Below are 20,268 nucleotides of genomic sequence, written 5' to 3'. Positions count from 1 at the left end.
TTGAATCGCATATGCGAATCTGCTTCTGCGTAGTAGTGCATAACAAGAAATATTAAGTGTCTTTAAATAAAATATTCTCATGCTAAAATGCCGTATTTTATGTATTTGATTTTATATAATAAATAATCTGCCAATGAATGTATATTTGGCCGGAAGAGCATCAGCTGTTATCCCGACCATGTAACGTCGTGACTAAAGCTTCTTCATACTTAGCTTTGTAAAGAAAGGTCGGGCACAAGTTTTATTTCTTTTTTCGGATTCCCACCAAGGCCATGCTGTGACTGGTGCTTATCGTAATAAAATTCTAATCTAAAGTCACTGACCTAATTCTAAGATACCAAGTAACCCATTAACAGTTCATTCCCCTTTGCTCAGATCAAAATAAACTCTGAGCTTAGCTGGTCCCTCTCTCTTTATGCAGTTCCTACAAGCGTGCTTTTCTTTGCTTCAACCCTCATACGTCGGTGATGCATCCATTTCACCTTTAGATTCACTTTATAAACGTTACAAAACTCATTTTTATTCGTACATTAACCATGCAAGATTAAAATAAACTCGGTACGTCTTCTAAGAATATGGCTCTCGCGCGCATTAGCCTGTAATCCCCACGCGCTTTGCTACAGGCCTTCTGATTGGCTGTATCTGTCAGTAGAGTCGTCTGGGTTGCCGCGCACACCAATGGGAGGCCGCGTTACACCACCACATCACCGCCCTGTTGCTAAGGGAACCACGGTAGCCCAACACATCACAAAATATAGCTGTTAGCTCTTTCCCAGGCTACATTAACAGATCTTCATTTTATTATTTTATGTTGATGAATAAGGACCGTACGGTAAAAACAGTGAAGCGTTGATTATCCTGTTTTCAATCGTTCGGGCAGCAGATTTTTCACTTGCTGGAACTATTAAATTCACGAACGTTTAGTAATTATTTATTCAGATATCAGTTTGGTCACTGACTGTACCTCGGCCCAAACCGAAAAGAAATGTATTCTGTGCGAGGATCCACAAAATTTCCAATAGAATAATCTCGCATCGGAGGAGCTTCATTGTACTATATATACTAAACAGAGCTTCAGAAAATGTGACAGGACGATGTGCGGCCATATGAGGCAGCAGAGCATTAAACCCCCAGATAAAACAAAGGCATGTAAAACGGACGTTTCACATCATAGCTGGGTGGCAGGGTGAAATGATAGAAGATGAAATATTATTGCAACGGTAGATGTTGTAGAAGTGGAGAGAGTAGAGGTTAGTGAGGTAATGTGTCTCTGCTAAAAGAGAGAGAGAGAGAGAGAGAGAGAGAGAGAGAGAGAGAGAGAGAGAGAGAGAGAGAGAGAGAGAGAGAGAGAGACGGGACGATGGTCTTCATAGAAGATTTACCTTTTTTCACACGGTTCAATTTATTTCTTTTTGTTTCGGTCATCATCACGCCGCTGAACAGATATGTTTCACGGGTGAAAATTCACTCCTAGTAAACAAATCAATACATTATAGTCATAAATTATAAATAGAAAAGAAAAAAACATATTTATATGTTGAAATATGTAAAATACGTCAAATATGAAGGCGAAAATTATGGAAATTGAACGAAATGTTGCATAAAGTTTTGTTAGGTTTGGTTACTGCTGGTGCACTCAACAAGCCTTAGTGAAGACCACTGCTGCCATATTTGAAGAGTTCGCTCCTACTCTCCGCAGATCGATTTTGTCTATTATTTGGGTAATTGTACACTGGGATCGTTATACTTGTGAAATATGTGATTGCGGACATTTGTACCACACGATAATAATATAAGAAATACCCAGGAAAGGCTAGATATACGTCAGCAAGTGATTAAACGTGTGCATTCAAATAAGAAATGGTGGACGGACTGGCGATTGTTCATGTTTGTGGCAAGGAGTGCCTCTTTTACGCTATTTAACGGAGAGTTACAGTGTCAAAGTGCATTATTTTAACACCCTGGGTGTGTATAAAGGAATGTGACACACGAAATGTCCCGAACGGAGCAGAAATAAGAGTGTTATTAGTGTTTTGGGGCGAGTGTTTTGACCCTTGAGGGCGGGTCCATTTTGCCGCGCGGGGGAGGACACACACTCGCCCAGACGGCCAAAACGTAAACAAACTTAGTGTGAGATCAATATATTCCCTACAAATATTAGGCACATGCTGTTCCATTTCAATGAAACCCATCAAGAAATCATCCTTTAAGGGACCATTTGACACTATATCGTCAAAACCCGATTGATTTACGCCCTGGGAAAGCTTCGAAAAGGCAAGTGGAGGATCTCCTGTGTCAGTGGAAGAAGGAAGGAAGGAGGGCCGTAGAGAAGGAGCAGGAATCCGTTGGACCTTTTTTATTCTTATCTCACGATGATGCTAAGACTAGGTTGATGAGCCGGTGTGATTTTTTAACCCCTGGGATAACGACAAAGGCTCCTCGAATGGTCTTGTTGTTGTGGTCGTGTTGTGAGGAAAACAGCAACCAAATATGCAGGAGGATGAATCAGCTGATGTTGCACATTCATTGATCATACTTGCAAGGGGACCAAGGAAGAAGAGAGGTGTAGTTTTATTAGTACATCCGTGGATTGTATGATTAGCCGTGGAAATTGTTACGGTGGCGGTTGCGATCGCGATGACCTTTTAGGATAGCCGAGCATGCGTGAATCTCAAACATATCAGTGAAGTAACGCGAGACAATTTGAACGAGGATCGAGGTGTCGTTAGGAAGTTGAATTGCATTTAGGAATTTTTAAGTGGATAAATTCTCGGTCGATAAGATACTCTTTTAAGGAAATTGCAAAAAGGCTGTGATTAACTGTGATCACTAAAAGACAACTTGTGGTGTGTTAGGGAATAGCCTAGGTTAGGCTAGTAGGTTTTGGATTGGTGGACGTTGATAAAAGGGATGACCAGTGGAAATAAAAGAAAGAAGTGTTAGTGATTGATGTGGTGTTGGTGGTGGTGATTGGGAGGTGGACGTTCCAGGAACATCCTGGACAGTGAAAGGCAGCAGCCGAGAGAGCCTGGCAGGTGCGGGGATAGCCAGTTTAGGGGAGTGCGAGAACTCAGGTGGGGCCGGGCCGGGCCATGCAGGCGGGGGTGCCATGGTGCTGGTGAGTGGGGGAGGGGGGGGACGGCTCGGGCGCCGCAGCAGCCAGTGGGAGAGTGGGAGGGGCGGCCGCGGCGGCCCAAGCCATGGACAAGTCCTGGGGGGTGACCGTGGCCCCCCCTAATCAGCACAAGCGGCACGACCCCTGGCACAAACATGAGCTGGCGGACAAGGAAAGAGCCAAGCAGATGCGTAAGTATTTTGTAATTGATTGTCCTGTAGGCTTAGGGATTAATACCATATTTTGCTGTGATGTCTTTAATAAGGTGTAAAATTGGTTTTTATTATTTCACCAAGGCTGAGATGAATATATGACATGTCATGTCAATTATCCTTTAGGTAGGTTATGTTGTGGACAGTATACTGTACCTTATTTTAGGATTTAGGGTAGATTGGTTACTTAGGTAGTATATATAAGTGGTGTTGATCTGAATTCTGATCAGAATAAATAAAGCTTTATTTATAGGCTCATAGGAACATTTTAATGCCAAATTTTTTTGTACTATTGTATTTAATGAAAAAAAAAAGTAAAAAATTATTGTTTATGAATTTAACCCCGTAAGGGATCAGTGCTTTCAGCGAGGTACTAAACACCGACTGTCGTGTCATTTTTTTTTTTTTTTTATCCCCAAACTACATCTAATGTTTAGCCCTCTACATTACTTCAGGTCTTGCTTCCTCTCTTCTGTCTAGCTGCCCCACAGTTGTACCATGATGCTGAATAGGTCTCCTAGCCCAAGTGTTAGTCCACATTGCCCAAATTCTTTTAATTAATTCTTTATTGATGGATAAAGATTGTATTATTATAGGAATTTTGTTACCCAGCTTTAAGCAACTGTTTAACAATACTTGTAAACCAATGTTATTGTTACAAATGCTAATGTAAGGGGGTATCTATTCTTTATTCTTTATTGCTAAATTATTTTCTTATTCAAAGCTCTGTTATTGTATTAGTGATAAGTAAAATGCTGATGTGTTTTCAAGCATTACACCTTTCGATTTTTTTTTTTCCCAAGAAATGTAGCAATGTATTTCTACTGTGCTATACTGTAGAGCTCTCTGTAGGAGGAGATGATAATTCTGTAGAACTCATCCAGAAGTTGGTTATGGTCAATATATTGTTGCTTTGATGTTATTCTGCATATACTGCGTCCCAGTACAGTACCATTAACCGGTTTTTTTTCATTCCCAATGGTATTTTGATTATATGTTTACTGTACAGTATACTGGATAAGGGAGCTGACAAGTATCTTTTAGCAAAACACTTATCTTGGCATTGCATATCTCTTCTCTATATGATAGTATTTAATCTCTTCCATAACAGTTGACTTTGAAATTTTGTCTTTGAGGAGGTAATTGAAAGTAGCTTTTATTGTCAAAAATTATGCTTGGACAAATATGCATTGAAGTACTGTTTTTTGGGGGAGGAAAAGTAGTTATAGATCTGTGGTTTTCGTGCTGATGACGGATATTCGGTTCAAATTAAATTTAAATAGCTTATAAATTGAATGCTTTTTTTTAAACTAGTCAAATTGCAAGGTTGGCCGTATTTCAAATCGGTGTTCTGATATTGTTAATTGTTTTATGTGAAAGGCATTCTGATTCATATATATTCCTTTTTTTTTTGTAAAGATTCCTTTATAGCTGCAGTGATAGTCTAGTTTATAGTTTTAAGCACAATGTAAATACTGCTACAGTATTTATCATTCATTGCTTTGGTTTTAAACTTTAGGGTAAATTAATACTCTTCAATTGTCGTGTCATTCTTGTGGATATATATTTTGATATGGTTTTGTGTGTACTTCATATTTGCAATCCAAGAAGTTGCTCTATTAGTTAAGAAAATAGTTGTTCTTAATTTTATCTTTACATTTATGTAAGAAAGTACCTATTTATGGAAGTACCTATTTTCATTGGTTTTGTATTATCAATCACATCAGTACCCTGGGCTAGTTTACAGTATTCCAATTTTATCATTTGGGCGTACGACCAAGATGAAACGATGCATTTCCATCTCATTTTAGTAGGCTATGCTTCAGGCGTCTCAAAAGATATGAGAGGAAGTAATGACTAATGATATTGTTATTCTTTCTTTTTGGATTTTTTTTTTTTTTTTAATTCTGTTGCTGAGTAGCTGGATGATTTGTGACATCTCTTGGTCAGCGGTAAATTGTTATGATATTTATCCCTAACTTTAGTGGGGAAGAGTTAAGTGCTTCAGAGGTGTAATTTGTATATTTATAATTATAAATTTTTCAGGAACTATAAAGTTAAAGCCCATGTGATTTTCTTTTCATTTTCTTTTGAATGTACACAATTCCTGTACAAACTTAATTCTTCAAAGTAAGCATATTTTGTGAACAGAAGGTAAGGAGATGTAATGGGAGCCATCACATTTACACAAACAACTGAATCATGGATGAACCTAATGCACAAGTATAGTATTCCACAAAACTAGGCATTATGAAGTTATACAGGAGATTCTTAACATCACGCCAATCTTCTCTACACGCTCTATACCTTTCACATAAATGTTAATCATGCACTGTTCTTTCACTTGAATCAGGGTCTTACTTTCCAGTACCTCTTACACATTCTATGCTGATTTCTCCAGGCCTTCCTCTCCACTCGTCCTCTTTCTGTGCACCCATCTTTGCAAATTACCAAATGATCTCTAAAAGCTCTGATCCATTCTTTCAAATATTCTGTTATACCATTTCTTATAACTCCATATATCTCACCCTTTCAGTTTTTCTTATAACCTATTCACTACTAAAACAATTCATATTTACAGTGTGTATCTTTTTATTTCCTTCTTCAACAAACACACTTAACATCCAAAGAGGAGTTGGTTCAAGAATCTGTTCATACTGTATGTTACACCCATGACTTCCATAGCTTCCATAGACACTTCAAGATTCCTGAAAGTCAGTTGCACAGTCTTACCTTTTTTCTGCTTCATCTAATCTGTGACTCGTCCCTTCCCTCAATCTACCATCATTTAAAATATCTACTCCCAAATACATTTGTATGTATATGATATGCATAAATGAATAGATATATAATTTTCGCCGTGCGATGCCAAGGGCCTCCACCAGATTCCTCCAGCCATCCCTGTCTCCTGCTTTATGAGGCATATCATCCCAGTTATTCCCCAGCTCCTTCATATTTCTAATCGAGGTAGGTCTTGACCTTTCCATTCTTCTAGAACTTTCCAATCTTTTCAGGCGGTGGGTGAAGTACGTTTCCTAACTAATGCCACTGATCAGTCATCAGTCTTTTCATATGTATGCTGTATGTTTTTGGTCATAGTATGTTTTTTAAGCTATACAGTACTCTCTTTTGCCAAATATTGTGTGATAGTTATTTAGCCCTATACCCTTTCAGTTGTTATCGATTGACTACTAACTGTTTGGTAACTGTAATTGACCAGAGGCACAATGGTTTTATATATATATATATATATATATATATATATATATATATATATATATATATATATATATATATATATATATATATATATATATATATATATATATATATACTGTATATATATATATATATAAAGTGTGTGTGTGTGAAATAGATTCCCTGATTACTATAGTCCATCTGTCAATTCCCGCAATGGGAACAAAATAACGTTCATCCTTTTTGGCAGTGCTGAAACCACAGGCCAAAATGATGATTGTTGATAGATATGTTCCAAACGATGCTACAACAAAGACAATATTAGTACTGTACACCTTACATTTATGTCTGTGAATCTTTCCTAATATTCATATGCTACATTGCTTTTTGTGTGAACTTGGTGGCAAGAAAGAGTTGAAAATAAGCTTTAATAGAAAATTCTTTCTTCTTCATAATCTCGGAAGGTATGGTATCCTTTTCTGATTCTTGCAAAGTAAGGTATTGCACCTACTCTTTTAAGTAGAGGCCTTACTGAAAGTTAGTGATTTTTCAAGGTCAGATCTTCTGTATTTAGGAGATATTTGTAATGAGTGCCAGGAATATCCTCAATTGTAATTGTTTTTTTTTTTTAACTATGAAGATAAGAGAAAAAAATATCCCATAAAAGATAGAAAAATTTCTGGTAAATCAGGATCTAGCAGCTTTTCTGATGCTGCAGGTTCCTTCTCCTCATCCTAATAACTCAACTCGCCTCCCTCAGGTTTGCATTAAAACATGGAATGTTGATTGTTAAAAGAAAGTGATGGACAGTTTAAGTACAGTATTGTAATGCTCTTCATTTTCGAACCTTCTTTGGGGTTTTGATGTTTTTGTTTCTACTCTCATTAGGTGGATTTTGGCGTCCTTTTTCTTACTGTTAAAAGTTAGCATTAAAGCTTGAAGATCTGGAGGCACCAGAAAAGATTGGTCTGTGCCCACAATTCTTAGGTTAATCTCCTTGGCTTTTACACCAATTTGGCAATCGACAATACCTATGTTGAATCAGCTCGTGTCAATTGGTGATTGCATATGTTTGATGGTGTTAATTCTAATGTAGTTTTTCGTAATTTCGAAAGAAAAATTATCCGAGTAGTCTCCCAATATCTTGTCCCGGGCCTTGTGGCCTAAATCATAATCATGAATCCAATCAAAGAGAAAGATACCTTAGAAGGAATCTAATATTTACTTTGGCAGTTCTAGGTTAGTCAGGTATTTTAAAGCAGCTTCTTAAAAAATGATCATAGTAACCATGTAAAGTCTTTGGGACCTCTATTCCTGAGACGTTAAGCGTTTGCATCTGCTGTTACACATACCTTGTTCCAGATGCAAGGAATATCTTGTTCTCAACCTTCTTATCCAATGATTCCACTTATTTTAGTGCTGCTGCTAATCTCATGGAATTCTCCAACTAATGAGCCTTATTATTTTCTAGATTTGTCTCCCTTGGGCTTATAGCATCCTGCTTTTCCAACTAGGGTTGTAGCTAATTATAATGATAATGGTGATAATCTTGGAGGAAAAATAACTAGAGATGCCCTGACCGGGATTAGGTGAAGCCAGGCTTTACCAGTCAGACTGACAGTTCTCGATTCCCAAGTTGATCTCCAACAGTGTACTGGAACTTAGGGTCGGTTCTATTCAGACCTTTGTTTATAGACGGCAACTATTTTCTTGTGCTTTTTATTAGCGATGGCTCCTCCCTGTTCTGCTTTGTTTGAAAAAAAAAATTAATGTTAAACTTGTTGCTCAACTTATTGGTGAATCAGTTATAAACACCTTGGAGTATTGAACTACGGTAAGTTCGTTACACTTTATAGCCCTCTAAGGATTACATTGAACATAGCTTGTGATATTCTCGCAACTGTTGTTACCAATTTTTCCCTAAAGGCAGGCAGCTGTCTGTTATCATGGGCTCAATCTAATTCTATTTAAACCATCTTCCAGAGTAGTAAGTGATTGATTCGTGTATGGATTTTTTCTATGTTATTGTTCTCAAAATTAAAAATTATTGATGAATTGAGTCAAACATTTAAAAATTTTACAAAAAAGGTATCCTAAGACAACATTGTATAAGAGACAGTAAATGGTTAACAATAACACTAGTTCCATACATAACTTAGGTTCCAAGACCTCTTTCACTAGTCAATGGTGGAGCTAGAACTGACAGTCTTGACTGGTAAACCTGGCTTCACGGGTTCAGGTAAGAACTGTGAGCTAGGGCATCTCCAATAGTATTAATCCTCCTAGGCAATAATAATTCTTGCTTGTTTTGCGCCATCGCATCACTTTCAATGAGGGTTTCTTAAAATACTTCTTGTCGTAAGGATGTCCTCCCCAAGAGATTCCTCCTGTGTTTCATGGACTTTCAATCTCTACTTTCTATCTGTTGGAAGATATTGTCTTTTTCAATGCTTTAAGGGAGACCATTTCCAATATAAACCTTTCTATGTTGGACCTGGGCTCCTATAAAGCTCATTCAGACTCCGAAACTAGAACTACTCGGATTTCTATTCACTTCAGGATTCAGGAATTATATTCCAAGCATGTAGAATAACTCTGGTAGTAGGTAACAGTTACTGCATCTTCTTGAGAATACAGTACTATGTCTGGCCTACCTGTCATTAGACCCAGCATTTCTAATTATTAAGGAGATTGTTAAGACCTTGGACAAGCTTTACATTCGTTAAGATCTGTCATCAGACTTATTTCATAGTCAATGTTAAGTTCCTCTCACTCTGCCTCCTTGTAGCATTCGGTCTTATGAATCGCTGGAAATTCCTTCTGTGAAGCTTTTTAAACATATAGTCAGCTCTTTCCCTCTTGATATATAAAAGAGAGTTGCTGTGATTCATGGGAAAACTTGCTAATCACTCAAAAAGATAGTATTGCAAGGTTAAGCCTTTCTTTTGCATATTCTTCATTTTAAGCCACATTTAATCCTAATTGGCTATATAATCTCCTGAAAAAAGTCCCTTAGTGCCGAGACACTGACATTTATCGAGTGCCTTTACTGCATTCTTGTACTGTAAGGCCATTCGCACATTGTTTGATGTACAGTAGTCCTAAATTTGGCGCTTATCAAGCAAATCCAACATCGAGAGATAGAAATGTGTTTTTATCCTGGATCCGCCTTCTGGTCCCTTGCTTGATAAAGCCAGACTGCAGCTCATCATGGAATAAGTGTCTTGCAAGAATCATTTAGACTGTTTTTGCATAGGCAGCTAAGATGTCTAGTTACGTCTCCTTAGTCTATACTGACTGTGATATTTAACCGAGATTCAATCCTTGCCCATTACGTCCTGACAAGAAGCAAAAGTCTTTCAAGAATCTGCTAACTTACATAGAACCACCCTTTTGAGACCCAAGCCCCTCAGATTCAAGTCTATGCCTGTTAAAAGCATAGCCTTAGATTTTCAAATTCTCAATGAAGGCTGTTGCATTCTTCTAATGAGGAATCCTGTCTTAGCAGATTCTCCTATAGCCTTCCCAATTTAAGCCAATGATCTGGACATGAATAAGCAGAACCTTGTACAGCAGATAAAGAAAAGGATATCAGAGAAGTGATGTCACCCAACCCAAGTTCCCTTCTGGGAGAGGTATATTTAAGCAACTCCTTTCTTTGACACGCCAAACCCCTCCGTGTTGTGTCCTGATTTTATGGCGATTCCATCATCTGATCCAAATCAAGGGGATTTCGATTAGTTCTGCTCTGTTATCTGTTATTGTATTGAAAAGACAGGCCACAATTATTTGTTATCAGTGTATGTCCAGAAGTATATCAACTACCGATACCTCTCTAGGTAATATTACTAGAAGTTTTAGCTACTTTCTACTCCGTAGGAGGTCAGTGCAGTCTGTGAACATCACTCGGCTCACTGTTCCCACTTCATTTTTGCAGTGTTGCTATACAATCTCAACTTTTGCTTCATAGTGGAACTGTGGGGTTCCCCTTTTTGGACATGGATGCTCAATGACTTTGCATGTCTGAGTGCCAGGCCGTATCATCCAAATTCATGAATCCAATACATGTGCTTCGTGAGGTATGCTAAGAATGATACATTTCCAGTTATTAAAGGATATACGGTACTGTCGGTTAGTTGCCGAGACATGGAACGTAATCTAAGAAAGGACTCCATTAAATCCTTTATAATAGAAATACCCGGTACCTTTTGTATGTAAAGAAATCTCTTGTATCCTAGATGTGGAACTCAGTGTTTACCTTGTCCACCTTACGTAAACCTATCAACTCCCATTAATTTATATAGATGCCAGTGCAGATTCTATTCCATACAGCTCTGGCCTCTGCCAAAAGGACGACGTGGGGTACAGGCATTATCATGCAATATTGGGTTTATCTCTACAGGAACAGTATTATCCCTTTTGTCAGAATTTAGGGCTTTGGTGAGGAGCATTCAAAGAATTTTGCATTATCTTTCAATTCTACGTTTTCACTATCCCTTCATCTTACTAGACTCAGCATATGAATTCAGGGAAGATTATTTGTATTGAAGCAAAGCAAATTTTGTGTCAATACACTTGGTTTATAAGCAGTTGATGCATTGCTTGATTGAATTCTTAATGTTAAAGGTTCCCAACTCCTAACTTCATTTGTTTTCAGTCAACTGATCTCGTAAATGCTAGTGAATTATCATAGGTATGTATCAAGAATTCTGACAGCTATATGTACATTATTTTGAAGGTTCTTATCTATGGGACTAACTTTTGACAGTTTTCATGGAAACACATTCCCACCTCCCCATGATTTAGTAGGTTTAGAAGCAAAGTGGGGATAATACAAACAAATGTCAATTACAGTGGGAGGAGGTGCAACTCCCGGATGGACTACTGTAGTCAGATTTAGGAAAACATATTCAACTGCCCCTTTGTATCATAGGGATATAGTCCTTATTGGCATAAACTTTTTTCTTACATGCATACAAACCTTTCATTGTTGAAAATATGGATATATCTTTAATGGCGCTTGAATGTTTATTGAATTTTTAATGAAGTATTTTATGTTAGTTAATTAACGACCTTGTGCAAGCGGGAACCTCTGCCTGTGACAGAATACTAACTTTCGCCTTTGGCTGCGGCAGACACAGTAGTGTCACAATCTTCTTCGTACGACTGTTGGATCTTTTCATACATAAGTTCATCATAAGTGTTGGTTTTTTTATTTCTTATCTATGAATATTCTTGCTTGTAAGTAGGTGAGCATATGACAAAGTGAATTTTGTTCCTAGGAGGATTCAAACTTTCGGAACGGGTGACTAAGACAGTGTACTTAAGAGCGTAACTTGTCTCACTTTATGGTGGTTTCTCTGACTTGAGATGGAGTTACTCATTTCAAACTGAGTTTCTCCCTACCAGCATGCCTGGAGGTGAAAATTGTACGTCTTGCGGACTTGCCTGGCGTCGACAGTGTTCCCTGGATGATGGTTCCTGTTTTTCAGTGTAAGTTAAGTGTTCCTAGTGCACCTCTAGGGACATAAACATCTGTGTACTGGTTTGTGTTGCGGCAAAAGAACCTCTTATAGCTTCCGGATTGCAGTCATTAACAGTCGCCCTGATCACGACTCCACTATGAAGAAAGAATGGTTGGCAAGTGGTAGAAGAGGTCATCTTCTCTTCTTCCTTGAGAAGGCAACAACAAAGAAGATAGTCATCTTCTCTTCTTCCTTGAGAAGGCAACAACAAAGAAGATAGTCATATGGAAGGGCCTTTTGCCAAAAGTGCATTGCCGACTTATAGCAATCGCTCTCCTTCAGGACTGAATTACAGTACTCACTTGTATACAGTACTGTTATCTTTGGGGTCTGTCAAACAAGTATGAGCCAATGCTACAGTTACTCTACTGCTACTACACTGGGAGCATGTGGTCAGTCCTGCTTGGACTGAACATAGTACTGTAGGCCCGGATAGCATGGGTAATGTATGCCCCCTCTCATCTCTTTCCTATCCCAATATGGAGGATTGTTCTATACCTTGGTGCGTGCTCTATGTTGTACGGAATAAAGCCGCCTAACGGTATCTCTAGGTCAGTGAACTTGAGCCTGTTGAAACAGCCACTGGTGTTTCATTAGTTGCTGATGAACGGTCCTAAAAGGAGCAATCTACAATACCATACAGATTCGTAATCGTTTATGCTACTCATGCCGTTACAGAGTGTAGCCAACATAGCTCACATGCTAACCAGAACCTCTTGGGACGCTTAGCAATTGTGAGCTTCAGATAACAGCGGCAGCCTTTTTAATCCGCTACAGTGTTTTTTTTCATTGACTGGTACCTTTGGTGCAGACATGTTTCAGAATTTGCTATTTGTACCAGTACAGTATTAGGAGATCAGTCTTTTTGGAAGGAACACCAACTCCTAAACGATTGAGGGTAAGGATACGCTGTTTTGTTAAGTTAATCCTCCTCTTCTTCCTCTTCCCCTTCTGAATCTGACTATTATGAAAAAAAAAAGTCCCAAAATTCCAGTTGTAACAATCCCTATAGGACTTTTCTAGGCTGCCCCTCTTTCAGTGGAGATGGATGGCTCCTGGCTTGTCTACCAAAGTAGCCAGGCTGGCCGGGGATGCACAGCTTGGTGCTCTTCTGTGACCTTGGTTGGTGGCCTGGCTGGGTAGAAATGCATAGCCTTATGCCGAGACCCTAGTGGCGAGCTTGACCACCCAGGTAGCCAGGCGGCGCTGGGTTGCACGGCTCTGTGTCGTGGCCCGGTAGGCCTTGACTACCCTGGTAGCCTGGCTGTCCAAATACGCTCAGCCCAGTGCAAGGCTGGATACGGTTTCCATTGGTCAGCCATTGGTGGAGCTTGGGCGGTCTACTTCACCTCTTCTAACTGGATGAGGAAGGGATGCTCTTTTCTTTTGGGAATTCTTTGGTATCCTAAATTGCAAAGATGGTGCCTTTCTAGAATTTTCTTGCACTCAGCTGTGGTCACGAGCTGAGGCACCACAGCCCATTGTTCATAAGCACGGAACTGCAGATTACTTTCCATGACGATCGACAAAGGATTGGTACCTCTCTTTGTCTCTTTTCCTTCCCAAAGTACTTGGGTTGAAAGAGGAGATACCTGGGCTTCTAAGCACCGAGCCCGGTTAACCACACCCGTTCATCAGAGGAATGATACACTGCTAGGGACTGTATCCCAGGTATGGAATGACACTGTTCACAGCCTGATTCATGATCCGTCTCCCAATTGTACGTTCCAAGATCCTTACGGATTTGAGATTTCATATTCTGTGGAGAGGAGTCAAATCCAGAAGGGGTTGAGATGTACATTATCTCCATCTTTGAGCTAAAATTGATTGATTGTCGGGTCATGTTAGCAACCTTTGGGGCACTGAGATATGCTCCCGGTAAGAATTGGATAGGTGCTATATCCTTCAAGGGCTCTGGTCTTTGAGGGCATCTCCGGCCAAATATTGAAAGGTGATCAAGCCAAATGACTCTGGTTTGAGGAAGATTGCAGCCTTCTCCAATTCCCTTCTGTGACCACCAGAAGGGGTTGGTTCCTGCCCCACCCATTCTTACCCCTCCGAGGCTCAGTCCAGGTGGAAGAATTAGGGTGAGTAAGGGAGGTAGAGTTATATCCTCTGCTGTCAGTAAATGGATGCCTTGTCTTGCACATCCTTCCTTCCATCTAAATAAATTTCACACCTACCTTCCATGTTTCATCTCTGGACATGCGACAAAGTAGAACTATCGGGTTTTTTTCGGCCTGAAAGTCGCGAAAAAGGTAGAACGATTGGATTTTACGCATGAAAGTCTTGTAAAACCTTCTCTGGTCCTCTCTCGTCTGCTCTTTACGAGTCGTCGCGAGTCTCTACTCTGAAAAACCGGTACTTATCAGGTCTTGCTCAATTGGAACTTGTACTCCATACTCATCCTCGAGAGATGAAGACTATGCTTTTGTTGACTTGAGGGACCAGTAGTGCATGCAGGCCTTCTTTGTTTATTCTGAAAGTACCTCTATCATTCCTCAAGTGTTCGCTCGTGTCCACCTGAATGTTTATGCTTGGTCTACTTAAAATTACATTTTCAGTATCTTTCAGGATAAGATCAATACTACTCACTCTTTTTACATTCTAAGGATTGGGATCAAGTGGAATCTGATCTCTTGCTCAAGTAAATTTTGAATACCTGGGAATACTTTTCAATTGGGAATTTTGAAGTTTTTAATGGTGTGAGCTCAATATGATGGTCTTTTCTTTAGATTGGATGCAGGTGAAGGTGAAACATTTCGAACATATTACTCGTTCGTGCCATGAATAGGAAAAGCTCCTTTCCCTTTATGACCAATTTCTTCCATCAGTATGGAATAACAGACCTCGCCTGCATTCTGATAGTGGTCCGTCAAGCAGAGTGTGCGTCTGGTGTGACAGCTACCACTTTGGTACCAGTACAGGTGAGCAGTTTCACGTGCACCAATCATCACCACCGTGGGCCAGGTAAGGGCAGGGTAATACGCTGCCCTAAAAAGTCACCCTCCTCCTGTGGGAGGTGGTTACACAGATCACCTGGTGACTGATTCCCTAGTACTCGGTTAATCAGACCATGAACCCAGTATGGCAAATATTTCTAACATACTGGTTGCAGATAGCAGTCCCTCCATGGATCGAGTACTCTCCTCATTCTAGGTAGAGCTGAAAGTTTACTTTCATCCTGGTCCTTTACGTGGGACACTTGGGCACATCTCTCTGGCACATCCCGAGAAGGGGACACTATGATGGGGATCATAGAGAAAGTCTCTATCTAGCTAGAGCGCTTTTCAGCAGAACACGGACTTCTCCTTAGAGTTAGGATTCCACCTCTAAGGTGGAATGATCCATGTTCGGAGGGCTCTTTGAGCAGTCTTGCCTTCCCTTGTACTTAGCCGTAGGGTGTGATGGTTCTCATCTTTTTGGGGAAGGCCTCATGTGCTGCTTCCTTCTAACGTTAGGTGGACATTATAGAGTTTTTCCACAAGGCGCTCTCTCTCTTTTATGCTTCAGAAAGAAAATTAGAAAAGAAAGGCTCCTGTGTGTTATGTGGATCCCACCTCAGGTAATTGGTCTATGTTATCTCTTCTATCCTGGGACTTGGATATTTGGATGGGATTGTTATTGACCTTGGAGCACTGGCTAACACGCCTACTGCCAACCTAAGGAGGATGTCATAGGGAACCCATATTTTCATGTAAAATAACATGAATTTACCTTGTCACATCATGGCACTGCAATACGACTTGAGGAGGACTGGACACCTGGTGCAAGTGTCTTATCGTTCTCATTAGCCCCAGCAGTAAAAAGAGGGAAGTGTCCAGCAACTGTTCTTTCTTGCTCGGTGAAACTTTATTTGTGGATATATTTTAAGTTAGTGCACTCTTGTAGATGTACAGTAACTGTAGTCGGTGCATACCTCTTATCGTCTCAAGAACTCACAAGCCTAGACCTATCAGTAGCCTTGAAGTTCTCGTTTACCTGTTGGTGTATTGGAGCTGAAAGTGTCAGACAACCTTTGCATCTCTGTGCCTTACAGACATTGCCTATATACCATTCAGTCTGGAGGTGGCTGCTCAATAGTTTTGCAGCCCTCCCACCTCCCGCATGCGACTTATTATACATCCCATCTAAGGTTACGTGGTTGGCAAAAGTCTTGCTGACAAATGGCTCTTCTATCTCTTTATTGTTCCTCTCTCACTGGGTGCAGCAGCCACAACCATTACACCCTAGTCGTACATCTGATGCTGGCAAGTTACAGAACAGAATACCTTTTTTTTCCTGCAAGGTGGACAGTGGGTCGGTTGGACTAAACATTTCTCTTGATGGGTCTGGTTTGACACCGTTGATGCCATCTCCCTGATTGGGAGATCCTTTCAAATCGGTATCGGCCAAGGTCCGAGCAGCTTTTACATCCCTATGATTAGCTGTTAGGAAGTTGTTGCGAGATACTCTCCCTGCTCCAGTATGAGACCAGGAAGGATGACATGTCTAGGGAAGGAAAGACTTTCCATTTTATCTATTTTAATTGATGAAAGGTTTGCATTTGCGAAAGAACAAATAAGTTTTAAAAGTTGTTTATTTTTCCTTGCCATACATAATTGAGTCTTGAATTAAAATTCCCCTAATCAACCCTCCTGTTAGTCCAGGCCTATTATTATTATTATTATTATTATTACTACTACTAGCCAAGCTACAACCCTAGTTGGAAAAGCAAGATGCTACAAGCCCAAGGGCTCCAACAGGGAAAAATAGCCCAGTGAGGAAAGGAAATAAGGAAATAAATGAATGATGAGAATAAATTAACAATACAGTACAGTATATCATTCTAAAAACAGTAACAGCGTCAAAACAGATATGTCCTATATAAACTATTAACAACTTCAAAAACAGATTTGTCATAAATAAACAATAAAAAGACTCGTGTCAGCCTGGTCAACATAAAAACATTTGCTCCAACTTTGAACTTTTGAAGTTCTACTGATTCAACTACCCGATGAGGAAGATCATTCCACAACTTGGTAACAGCTGGAATAAAACTTCTAGAATACTGTGTAGTATTGAGCATCATGATGGAGAAGGCCTGGCTATTAGAGTTAACTGCCTGCCTAGTATTACGAAGTTGGCTATTCCATAACAAACAGGTGGGTGGGGTATCCCCCTAGCGCCACCTATCGTAAACAATTCGATGACTGTTCCAGCACCGCTAAAGATATAATTATTCTAAAAGACTCAGGTTTGTATAGATATGAAAATGTAAATTACTTATTAAATGATACAATATATAAATTTCGAGTAACTACAGTACTGTACTATATGTACAATATATGCATCTTATTTTTATTGGCCTAATAACTTTTATTTTTCTTCTTGATAGATTTTTAGATTCACTGGTCACTACCAGTTTGTTGAATCGAAGCAAAAGAAATGAAATAATGTTTACTGTTTATGACAGAAGTCGAACCAGACAGATGGGGATGATATTCATTAAGTTTGTAATTCCTTTCCAGCAATAAATTGATGAAACATCTACTTTGACGAAAAAAAAAAAAAATAAACAAACCTTTATACCCACATTGAAAAAGCACATGAATTTGAATTAGTCTTTGCAGGATCCATGTTATGCAAATCAGTTCATTTGTTATCAGCCATCATAATTCACTCAGGGAGCATACTTTAAAAGAATAGTTTGAACTTAGAATAAAGAGGAATTATTCCAAGTGCTGTTCTCTCTCATCATGATGCTAGCTACACCTTGGCCTCTCCCGTATCCTATTGTGCAGTAGGATTTGGTGTACAGTAGTTGGTCCTGAGTAGATTGTTTTTGGCCCAAATGCATTTTGTTTTACCTAAAATATCAAACAAAACCTGCTTATGCAAGTAAAGAAAATTTGTAATCATAATATACTCTACCCATCATGATTAGTGCCCATCATGAATAGCAGAGGCAAGGGACAGTGACATTGCCCTATCAAGCAGGACAATGCCCTAGAGACTGACCATATATACATATGCTAAGTGTCAAAGCCCCCTCTCCACCTAGGCTATTGTCATAATTGATGACAGCTTCCAGCTCTTATAACAGTGGGGGCTACAAGGTATTCTTAGGATTGTTTAGTGTCACAGACTTGGTTGAGAATGTGGGTCATGCAGCTTTTCTAGATATTGATAGACATTGAAAGACTCCTTGCATCAATGTCAAAGTTTACGGAAGAGTGAGGAGATGTAAACGGATGTTGGGTGTCCTTGAAGAATCTATTTCTTCTCATCTCAGGTCTAGGAGACTCGAGAATAGGTGATGCTGTACTATAGTGGCATTCCTTGAAATGTTAGGACCAAGAACTTCTATTTATAGATAACAATAGATCCCTGTTCTTTATAGATTACAGGACTTTAATGACATTCTCAAACTTTTAAGGTAGTGATCCATTCTTACTCTGGAAATTAGTGGAAGCTACCTAAGATATCCTAATTATTAATCTTGCGTTAAAGGCAATTTGACCGTCCATATAGAAATTGCAGACATTTGTACCTAATTAATTTTAACAAGTTTGCGTATTGGACATATAAGTGAGATTTATTACAAGTGGAAATACAACTCCGATCATGTGACTCAATCAACTAATCAATTTGTTTCTCTATGCATCTCACTTGAATTCAAGGTGAGCTAGAATTTTATCTTGGGATTCATTTATATCTTGTAAAACATAGATCAGATAATAACGAACTAAACATCAAACCCAACAGGATTTTGTCGCTCAAACCTAAGTGACAGCCACGTTTAGGAATTATTTTATGGAAGTGTTTACACTTGTTTGACCTTGATATTTGATGAAAAGTCCACCAAATATGGGAATTTGCAGGTCAACAGGAAAAATCTGTCTTTAGAAACAGATCCATTATTGGAATTTTGTAAGTTTTCATCAAACTTTTTCCAAGATTTTTCATAAAATGGGGCCACATATTGGTGTTATGAGCTTCAAATTATGAGTTTTCTTCACTACAAAGCTCCTAAACATGTATTGCTTCTGTTTTTAAAAGAAGTATTCTCCTTGTAACATAATATATCTCGTTCAGTCTTCTTAGTGGTTCCAAAGTGTTTCAGAAGTGGTTTTCCATACTCTTTGCACTTCATTTCTCCAACTTCATGACATGCAGTATCTTGTACTACACTACTTTGAGAGTACAGTACTGTAATTTACAAATGGTGTACAGTATGGAGTATTTTGTAAGCTACATAATGAAGTAGAAGTTGTATTGGGTTAGTTACTCTTTTTATAAAGTGTATGTTGTAGTTTTTGACAATTTAACTCCGTCAGTTACATAATTTGACATTGCTCTGGCACAAATGCAAAGCTTTATTCTTTACATAGGATAGATGTCAGCGAAGCTGGAGTACTCAGCAGTTAAACTTTTATAACGAGGTGTAAACAGGTGGGCGGGAGTGTGGAAGTCCCACCCCTGTTCTTTCTAAACTTGGTTACTTTATACTTTAGTGGTAATTATCACTAATTCATAATCATCTATTTCATTCTTGATTTGGTAAATCTGTCATGCCTATATTTACTTCATGTTCTTGTCCTTTACTTCAGCGTTACAGCACATGTTAGTGAGTCCCAACTAAAGGTTCTTCCTGAATTAGTAGTTCATTTGTTTTTGAACGTTCGGTGGTCATAGTATGGAAAAAGCTTCAATAGACAACTTTTATAAGACAGTTTTGAATTAATTATTTTTATAAAACTCCATAGTATATTCATGTGTGCATACACAATTCTCGTAATTATGTTTAAGAGCAGGAAAGAATCTTTGAGAAATGATAATCCATTAATAGACTAAAAAGCAGTTAAGGTTTTAGTAGGAAAGGATTTAGCACCAATAGTGGAGACTGTCACAGAATATGGAAAGTCTTTTATGTTTGTCAACTTAAATAAGCACTTAATTTTGTCAGGTATTGACATATAAGTAATACAGTACTTGTTTTTTGCAAAATCAAATTCATTTGAACAAATGTTTTAAAAAGTACTGTACACTATAGGTATTTTCTTGGCGTCACTGTGATAAATGCAGTTGTCTTGTCAAAGTTAAGATGAAGCTGTTTATGGAATATATGAATAAACTTTTAATTGTGTATATATCGAAACCATACTCTAAATATTTTTGAAGTGGGTTTCTATTGAGGTTCAAGAAATTCTGATTTACATCACTTAACACTTGTTAC

General features: G+C 38.8%; 1 protein-coding gene across 1 annotated transcript in view; it reads left to right on the top strand.

Moving 5' to 3' along the window:
- The first annotated feature begins 1,637 nt into the window (after positions 1-1,637).
- LOC137640271 (dual specificity tyrosine-phosphorylation-regulated kinase 1B-like) overlaps positions 1,638-20,268 on the top strand; it is a 68,065-nt gene continuing 49,434 nt past the window's right edge. The window contains 2 exon segments of the mRNA XM_068372869.1: positions 1,638-3,130; positions 3,132-3,306. Coding sequence (XP_068228970.1) covers positions 3,110-3,130; positions 3,132-3,306 — 196 coding nt within the window. The 5' untranslated portion in view covers positions 1,638-3,109.

This window comes from Palaemon carinicauda, chromosome 4 (genome assembly GCF_036898095.1).
Source record: "Palaemon carinicauda isolate YSFRI2023 chromosome 4, ASM3689809v2, whole genome shotgun sequence".
In the NCBI taxonomy this organism is placed as follows: domain Eukaryota; kingdom Metazoa; phylum Arthropoda; class Malacostraca; order Decapoda; family Palaemonidae; genus Palaemon; species Palaemon carinicauda.
Note: the sequence above shows the minus strand (reverse complement) of the source record. Positions and strands in the feature narration are given on the sequence as shown.